The sequence below is a fragment of the Anneissia japonica genome, unplaced genomic scaffold (genome assembly GCF_011630105.1).
Source record: "Anneissia japonica isolate Jap-2015-1 unplaced genomic scaffold, ASM1163010v1 scaffold288178_len262860_cov156, whole genome shotgun sequence".
NCBI classification, from domain to species: domain Eukaryota; kingdom Metazoa; phylum Echinodermata; class Crinoidea; order Comatulida; family Comatulidae; genus Anneissia; species Anneissia japonica.
This window is the reverse complement of record NW_022698840.1, coordinates 144,701-154,797: the sequence shown is the minus strand read 5'-3', so window position 1 is coordinate 154,797 and position 10,097 is coordinate 144,701. Positions and strand designations below refer to the sequence as shown.

Sequence of the window (10,097 nt, the reverse complement as noted above, 5' to 3'; positions counted from 1 at the left end):
AGAAAAAAAAATCTTAAATAAACATAAAAAATACAAAGCACCAGATCAAGCAACATCACTCACACCAACACAAAATCTCGCAATTCCAATGAATATCAATTAATGTGCAAGCATTTTTTAAAAATAACAAATTCAGAAAAGCCAACCTCAAAACTTTTAACATTCTAAAGTACATATAACTAAATATAAAAATTAATTTACTGGCTGTTAAAATAAGCTTGCTACTGGCAGTGAGGAATATTTCTATTAATCATTGTAAATATGATAAAACTTTTGTTATTTTATTACAAATGTTCCAGATATAATTCATTAATATTTCAAATTTGTAATAAACTATGAATATAATTTGGAATATAGATGTAAGTAATGTGTTTAACTAACATGTAGGCCTAAATAGTTAAACTTCCATTTGTCACATTTATATAGTGCTGTTAAAATAAGTTTGCTACTGGCACTGAGAATTATTTCTATTAATGATTTAAATTGCTATAATGTATATTTACTGTATAACGTTTGTATTCTTATCTCCTATAATAACTTTAATAACAGTTAAAAATAATAATAAAATTAACAAATTGATATGTTTATATAGTGAATTTTTTGAATGATATATACTGTCAGCAACGAACAAAAAAACTTGAACAATGGGATGAGTGTTTCCCTTTTATAACATTCTTCCTTAAGTTTATAAGTGTAATATGACACAGGATGCCTTATGATATACATCATCTTACTAGTTAATTTAACATTTAAAATAGTTTCCTTGTTTCAATCTGCCATCATACTGTATCTATGCATATGATTGTATGTACATATATATAATAAAAATATTTAATTTTTAGCTTGGATGATAACAATGACAGAACCCTAGAAATTTACTTGTTCTTATAAGCCTGAACCCCTGCACATTTTTGCATTATTAATTTTGACCTCCTCAGTGTGTTATTGGTCTGTGCAATGTTCGTACCACAGGCCGCTGCTTGAAAATCAGACATGGATGCCCAATAACACAGAAGCAATTTAGCAGAAGATGTGTACTAAACATTCCCTAAACAAATTTAACAATTTATTCTCATTTGAATCACTATAATGTATATTTACTGCATAATGTTTGTTTTCTTATCTTTTTAATAACAGTTAAAAATAATAAAAGTAACAAATTGATATGTTTACATAGTGAATTTGGATGATATATACTGCCAGTGGTGAACCAAAAAATGAACAATGGGGTGAGTGATTTTATAACATCTTTCCTTAAGTTACATATAAGGATATTATGACACTGGGTGTATTATAATATGCACTTACAAAAGTACCATCTTACCACTTACTTCAACATTTAAAATAGCTTCCTTGTGTCAATCTGCATTCATAATGTGTTCATGCATATGACTTCAAAATATTTCTGTTTAGTTTTGATGATAATGATAATAATGGTAATATTAATAACATTACAATATCAACGTTAATAATGATGATGATGAAAATAATAATAATAATAATGGGAGAGAAACTTCACTGATATTCACAGACTTAAATACAATATGAAACACACATTTTTTTAAATAAAAATTATAATGTGTTTCTTTGTTCTTTATTCTGCGGGATCGTTCAGGGATAATAATCCCTGGTCCACCACAGATCCCAGCAACAAAATATAAAGAAAATAAAATCTCTAATATAAACATCAAAAGTACAAACAAAGCACCAGATCAAGCAACATCAATAACACAAACACAAAATCTCACAATTCCAACGAATATCAATTAATGTGCATTAATTTTTAAATAACAATTTCAGAAAAGCCGATCTCAAAACTGTTAACATTCTAAAGTACATATAACTAAATATAAAAAAGCCACATCCATCTCTGACCAAGAGTTACTTAACATAAGATTTGAATTTTTTAGTGCTGGTTTCACTTGTTACATCAAGAGAGTTCATCAACTTTAATGCGGAGCAATAACAACATGACAATGACGTTTACAACTTTTAACTGGGGACAGTCAGACTAGAACCATGCCAGGCTTGGCTGAGAACAGTTGAGAAATTTGAGAAAATCTGAACCAAACTGGGTGGTTTGCTTTATCAGAAAAGATAGTTCTATAAAAAGAGGGGGTGGATGGGATTTGGCTGAATCACAGATACCCTTCCTTGTTTTTACAAGCCTAAACCATTATAAATTTTAATGATATCCTTGGCCTCTAGAGGGGGTGCTAACAGTTTCAGAGACAAATTGAAGCAGAATAAAGTAATGTTGCAATACTGGAAAATGCTTAGTCATTAACCAATTAAATACATTATGTCTTGCCATTTAACTACCAATCTGAATGGTTTAGCAACTTGGTCTGTTGTCATGTTTTGTTTTTTTTTGTATTATATTATTTTTTTAGCTGGCTGATAACCATTTAAGTATTGGTCAACAGGTTTTCTCCTCCACTGTAGCACTGAAATAGTTTTTGTGTGTTGATTATTTTTAATGAACTTTTTGATATTTTGTAATTTTCATGGAAAATTAATTTTTACAAGTTGCAAGTCAATAATAATAATGCTTACAATACAATTCCAAATCAATGGCGCTTGAGCATTATTACCCCTTTGTCACTGGATAACATACAATGTCAAACCAGTACAAAGTGCAACCTCCTTAATTGCTCCCTGATACACCAAATATGTACCCAGCTATCAATCCCAAAATGTCCTACCAGATACCCACTTATACTACATGGTAGCGACAAACAAGTTTTAGAGTCCTCACCACAACCGCTGCATCAATCATTTCTACTGTTGTTACTCGCGCTGGGCAGCATACCAAACCGTGCACATGTACCCACCAAACCAAGGCCACAATGTCCTACTAGGTACCTATTTATTCTCCACGGTAGAGATAAACAAGGTTGAGGGTCCTAGCCACAACTGCTGCACCAACCACTTCTACTGTTGAGTGTTATTTGAATTAATACGAGAATTCGTAGTCAGAACTGCACATACTCGTATCCAAGGTCAATTAACGTCAATCGACATAAACCTATGTTGTGTGTATGGTGTTTATTTGATTGACCATTATATGAGCATGCCCAGTTCTAAATACAAATTGGCTTATTGGTTCAGTAGCAAAATGTTAGCTAGACAGCTTATATCTATTTATCAATTTAAAAAAAAAAAATTCTAACCTCTTTCACTTGCATCGTCAACTAACACAATTTGTTTGATGAGCCGTCGTGGCGATCTGTTTATTATACTGTGGACAGTTCGTAGTAGAGTGCTCCATGCTTCATTGTGAAAAACGATAACAACACTTGTGTCTGGAAGTTTCTCAACATGAGGATAAACTTTATTCTTGCACCTGCAACAAGGTAGATTTAATTAAAATTGTTAATATTGAAGATTTCTTTTATTCGACACATGTTTACAAGTCCATAAAACACATTAAATTCACATTTTTTAAAGACATATGATGAGAAAATATATAAAATATAAAAACACTATTGCCAAAAATAAAAGTTACAAAACAAACGTTATAATTATTAAATTATAGTATTTAATCCTATTTATAGTATTTTATAGCCAAATTGGTTATTACTTGACCATCGGGCTAAAATAAAAGAAAACTACTTTGTGCTGTCCAAGCCCAAATGATTCAAAATCGTAAAAAGAGTTTTTCAATTTTAGCCCTGTGACTACCATTTTACCAACCAAAATGTATGGGTTAAATGATGGCCATGAATTCTAGAATTAGGCCTAGATATTGAGTAAAAAAGTCTGATTGATTGACAGTGTGCTTGGGGAACACAACAATTTTTATGTCCTCATCATCACCACAGTCATCACAAGCATCATTGTAAAATTTAAAACTCTCCTAAATACTAAAGAGCTGACAATATGGTTTGTGTGTCTGCTGCCCTCTTTGTTGCAATCTGCCATACAGGGATATTTCCTGCTCTGTCAAGAAATGTTTCTCAATTCTCTCTCAAAGAGAATGACATTCTAGGAATTATTTTATTTCCCTGTTGACAACCTTAACATGATTTGCCATTTACTGATGCACACAACAGAAATTCCAAGTTAGACAAATCAGCAGGCACGAGACATTTAAAAACTCTGTCAGGCGCCTCAACAGGAAAAATTTAATTTTTCCAAATTCCCGTAAAAGTATTCTTAGAAAACTAAGGGTGGATGATAGACACTTGAGGGTGGGTAGGTGATAACATTAATAAACTCTAAATAATAAGAGTGGATTTTAAGGATAAGTTGATTAATAAGGGTCCGCATGTCGCGCTAACCTTATCCTACTCTAGGCCTAGACTAGCTAGGATGGTATAGGCCTAGCCTTGAAGGGACGAAGGTCCCAATGAAAAACAACGTCGCTCCTTGATAGCTAACATTGTCTATTTAACATCACAATAATTCATTATTAGACCTATAGTTGTCTTTTGAATTGTACTCCACAAATCTCAGCCAATACCTCGCACAACTCGTTAACGTCTTGTATCTATTGTCGTTACGTCATGGCTAGCTGGCTCACACTTGTGATCAAATATCACACTGGCTCGCACTTCGGCAACACTCTTTGGCCGTCAACTCGCCCCTAGAAAACCCGCCCTTTGAAACTTGCCCCATAAAAAAATGTACACTTCCTAGACCATGCAGTCTTCAAAATAGAAATTGTAACCTTTGGTAATCAACTACATTTTCCACATACATAGAAATTTTTTAGACTTTATTAAAAAAAACCTAAACCATAATTCACCACTATAGACAATTTTCGACAAAAATGAAAAATTACGACTTTGTTACCCAATGAAAAGTGTTCTAATATAGACAATGGGTCGTGTCTCATATTATTTGTTATATTTTTATTATTCATTATATTCACTTGACTCGCATAAATAATTTTGTTCGAAGAACATTTATATGCAGTTGTACTTCGCAGCACTTCACTTGCAATTTCTAGTTGATATGATTATTTCTATATCACTGTGAAAAACTTTTGTTTCAGTAGAAGCTTTTTAATACTTCATATTACGAATATCTTCTAAAAGTTGAAATACCAAAGTGCTTGCTTCTATTGGTGAACATTCTGGAAAAAAGAGAATAATACAAGAATTTCCCAAAAACAAAAATTCTGGCATTTCCTTACCCTTCCATACGCACGTCAGGAAGAGATCTGTTTAACGATATCATGTCACTCGCCATCAGATTAAACTGGTTGATCTTAAACATCTCTTTTTGGAGTTCTTCCTTTTCCGGTGGGATCACAACAGCCTTCCCATTTTCTCCCGGGCCATCAGGATTATGACGAGGTTCTGGATGAAAAGCCCGCCGCTCATTAACCTTTACCGACTCTTCATTGTGACCTTATCGGCAAATAAAAATTATGAAGCATTTTAAGCAAGGTTAAATACTGCGTACTTTTTACTTAGATATAAACTTTGTGGTTAGATATATTTATCCTCTAATCTCTGGGTATTATAAGCCCTTTTCATTAAGATACGATCTCTAGCCAGGCTTCTGATTTTCTGATATGTTGTACAACTGATTTTTCTAAGACACAAAAGGCATAATTAATTTAAAAACTTGGGAGCGGTATATATATTTAAAAACTAGGGGAAAAAGGTGGAGGAAAAAAAAATGGTTAGGCCCCCTTTTCCCATAGTTTTCAAATATTCAAAATCTGTATCTCATTAACCGCTCCATGTTTTTATGTCAAATATGCATTTTTTTGTCTTAATTTATAGTTGTACAATTTTTTTTCCCCTGGAGCATGGCTTTAAAGTACTTCCCCCAATCTCTAGGCTCCTGTTTAATTAAAGTCTATTAAAGCCTTGAGCTCTACCTTTGTGGTTAACATATACTATGAAAATAGGCCTAGAGTATATTTTAATGAACCCAACAACCGTCGAGAAGAGCAGGAGAATTACCTCGGTGTACTGGTCCAGCCCCTGCAGTGGAATAGATATCTACGTCAATTGGCAGGGAACTGACACGACGGGACCCTTTGGAAAGTAGAAAGTTGTATGAATGAGTATAACAAATGCTTCATAAACCGAACCATGACCCTAAAACTTGAGGGCGCTGTTCAAGGCCTTAAAGTGCCTGCCTTTGCTCCAATATATCCTGTAATAAGGGCTTTTGCAACTACAAATTGCTAAAATAATCTTATAAACAAGCAGTAAGAAAATCATAATATTAATAAATTAAATCCTGTTATTGTTATGAAAGTAAAAAAAAAAAAACCCAAATAATAATAAATAAAATAATAGCAGTATAATGTAGTACATACCCTCTTCTCTGAGGACTGGCTGTCCATGTGCATTTCCTTGGTTACAATTATTCTGGCTGTTACATTCACTATAGTACATAATCAGCATTATATCCAGCATAAACCAGACCATTGAAGTGGCAAGGACCACCTTAACATACATCAGTCGTCTTGCCATCTTTTATTTTTTATGGTAGAGAGTTATAACACCTCCATACAAATAGAAACACACACAAAGGAATGTACACACACAAACAAACACTATAGGTATGAACTGACTATGACCAAGTTCTTGTCATAACTAGTCGTGGATATACTGGTGTTTTATGATGCCGATGTTGGGATAAAGACTGTTGTTCTTGTTACACTTTGGTATCTAGACGTACATTAATTTCTTCAGTGTTGCTCTCTGTAAAGAAAAAAAAGTAGCAATCAGTCTACCGCAAATGCTCAAATAAGCACCGCAGCACTTATAAAATTCTTGGAGGCTTCAGTGCCGCGTGTATTTGAGAGCGGCGCTTATTAAAAAAATATTGGCGTAGTACTTTTCATGCTTGTTCCCATGTTACTTATCTCACGTATTCCCGTAGTTCGGTAGGCCTACATCATCGTAAATAAATGTTTATAAAAATACAGCATGCTTGCGTCTTCATTGTGTTCACTGTATACATTGTATTTATTACACTGCTAATGCGTTTCATTGCACACAGACACTTATTCACTCGAATAAGTGTCTGTCTATTCGAGAGCGGCGCTTAGCAAAAAAAATCATGTTTGGTGCAGCGCTTATTCGAGAACAGCGCTTATACAACCATTTACGGTAATGCGGTAATTTTTTGTTTTAATTTTATTCACATCTAAAGGACAACTCAGCATCGTAAGATGAAACCCGATGCGATTTGTTGTCACGTCAGGTATGAGCTAAACGCAGACGCAATGGTTTGCATCGGACACAGTTGTGTCATAAAATATTAAACAGGTTTTTCTCATGACGGCTTTGGACTGTCCCCGACTATGAACCACATTGGGCCATATCGTACGACGCTGTCCAAGTTGGCCTTTACACCGAGTAACTTGCCAGTTACCAGATGAATGATGAATGAAGCTTTATATACCAAGTCTCTTAAAGGGGCTTAGGAAGTAGTGTTGTTTTCAGTCATTAGAAAACGTTCACAGGAATTGAACCCAGAACCCTGACATTGGAAGGTAAGCATCTTAACCATTAAGCTATTCAACTACACACCATATGATAATTCTTTATCACTCACACTGGAAGTACAAAGAATAATATCAACACAAAGATAAAAATGTAATATTACTTTATCAACTGAAAGTCAAGATGAAATTTCTCCATCTTCATAATAATTCAAAACTTATATTTATATTAAAAAATTAATTAAACTGTGTAACTTATACGAACAACTGCTTTGATATAATGAATAACTGCATAGTACAGACAATATTTCCAACTTTAAAGGATTTGAGTGCATCATTTGCTTGAAAAATAAACTACCACAGCTGATAGAAAGCTTTAAGTAACATATAACTAACATATACATGAATAATAAAAGTGACTGCACTATAAAAAACAAATATTATTAACACAAAGATGAATATTTACATATATATATTAATACCAAGCAAAACTAATAAATACTATAACACTAATATAATAACTAACAATGTTTACTGTTCACCTACCGGTATTGAGTTATAAAATGGTAATCAAATGTACAACAGGATGGTTGATATTGTTATTAGATACTTTACAATCGAGAACCTTATTGTCAGAAAATCAATACTATTCATAAGGATACATGCTATTGTTGACAAAATATTTTTTCTTAATTGTACCATGAATTTCCATTCAGAGACACGGTTATGAATGTACACTAGAATTTACTGAATGTTAAATTCATTTGTTTTGGTTTTTTTTAAATATTAAATATGGATTTTTTTTTCATGTTTTAAGCATGGCCACCACACAATGCTATCAGCTATAAGAAATCTGTATTTCTTCTTCAACAGTAACTTTTCAGCATTTATATAGCATACTAAATTATTTTCTATAACACTGCATTCTTCATAAGACCAAGTAATTGGATATCGAGCAAGGTTCTAAATGTGCACTTTATTGCATTATGTTGTCAATAAAAGTATGTTAACTTTCTTTCCCATTTCAATGCCTTCATAAAAGATCAATTTTTTTTTTAATTTGGTAATTAAATAGTGTTTAGAATAACATCATTTAAGGTTGATATTGTTTTTCAGGTCAGTTTTAATATGATTAGGTTATGATTTCCATAATCTGGTTGAAAAAAACATTTTTCCCCCTCCTTATTATCTCTGTACAGTGTTTCTACAAACTCACAAAATATGATCTTGTTTGCCATTTGACAATAAAGTTGAAAAATATCTCTGAGATTAAAACATTTAAGGAAATTTTTTTTATATGGTTCAATAATAAATGAAAGGAAACACACAGATTAATCAGTAGCATTAACGTCGTCAATGTGACCATCCGTTTCCTTAATAGCAACAACAGTTTAGTGATGTTCAGGAGTATCCTATTCCTGCAGTAATTTCAACGCATGGAGGAATATAGCAATTCTTTGTATTCATCACTTTATCTGAAGTTGTATACCTTTGTTGCTTAGATGCTTGCAGTGGCAGGGGGATCTTCCCCCTCCCACACTCCATTGGAAATGGTTGAAGCAATAAATCACACTCCAGTAGTTAAAAATCACTGTATTTTCCACCTTCGTGCCCTCCAATTTCAAGACTGAATGATACGCCACTGAATGCTTGCCTATTAATCCAGGGTCCTATGTTCAGCCCCTGTGGCAATAAAACTTCTTCTCTTGACTAAAAGTAAGCAATTCCATTTCCTAGCCTCATTTTAAAGCTGTAGGCCTAACTGGTGAGTTACTCAATGTTTGATGTAACTTTAATTAAAAAAATCATTAATTATTATTTTAGACTGATTGTTAAGCATGATTCAATCCTGTACTGCAATTGCCAAGTTACTTGCTGTTAGATAGTGGAAAAATAAAATCTTTCTATTGCTATCCATCAACTATAGACCATTTTATTGGGATTACTTTGAAACAGCGCCTCCAACGTTTCACAACTCACTGGTGGACTTCCAGCGGCCTAGCCTGAGCAGCTAGCTAGTTACAAATAGAGCACCGCGCAGTGGATCGCACTGCTAGATCTTTGCTATAGAAGCAGTACACATACAGTACGATCATGCTAATTAATGTATATTTAAACATTAAAATACAGTACCTTTTTAAGACTTAGATTTGTTTTTAATATAAACATATTTCATTCTTTTTCGTTTTAAAATATTCGTGCTCATTAGTAATTTAGTTTTATCTATATATTTATATTTTAATTATTTATGATGGTAACTACAGAGAGTTGAATCTGGAAGTCACCCAGTAGTGGTTGCCAGGTTATTGGAAATTTTCATTTCAAATTTGGCAAAAATGGTGTATATCCATCTATTCATGTCACTCGAAGTATATACATAAATCTAGCAAGATGACCTAGTCTTATGAATAATAATGAAAATTAAATGCCATCAATATAAATTTCATGTATAGCAGCATGAACAATGAAGCATCAGAAAGGATTCCCAATTTAATTTAGAGCATTCTCTTCTCACTATAGAAACGCTGAACCCTTTTTATGCATGTCCAACTAATATCCATTAGACAATCACTTGCGTAGCTATAATGTTCATAGGATTAAACTGCCTGGCACCTAGGCAATTTTGGCCACTTTGAACTTTGAACTGTACTGAGACTTTATAGAACGGGTCCTATAGAAC

The 10,097-nt window shown here is 33.1% G+C and overlaps 1 protein-coding gene across 2 annotated transcripts in view; it reads right to left on the bottom strand.

The window, feature by feature from the left end:
* Window positions 1-2,364: 2,364 nt before the first annotated feature.
* Window positions 2,365-10,097, bottom strand: part of LOC117102766 (polypeptide N-acetylgalactosaminyltransferase 1-like) — a 20,489-nt gene continuing 12,756 nt past the window's right edge. Inside the window, exons 2-5 of one of the 2 annotated variants that reach the window (XM_033243173.1) lie at window positions 6,284-6,671; window positions 5,922-5,996; window positions 5,141-5,357; window positions 2,365-3,346 (exon numbers count right to left, since the gene is read on the bottom strand). In XM_033243173.1, coding sequence (XP_033099064.1) covers window positions 3,169-3,346; window positions 5,141-5,357; window positions 5,922-5,996; window positions 6,284-6,440 — 627 coding nt within the window. In that variant the 5' untranslated portion in view covers window positions 6,441-6,671 and the 3' untranslated portion in view covers window positions 2,365-3,168. The remainder of the gene's footprint in view (window positions 3,347-5,140; window positions 5,358-5,921; window positions 5,997-6,283; window positions 6,672-10,097) is intronic. The other variant, XM_033243174.1, reaches the window with a different exon arrangement.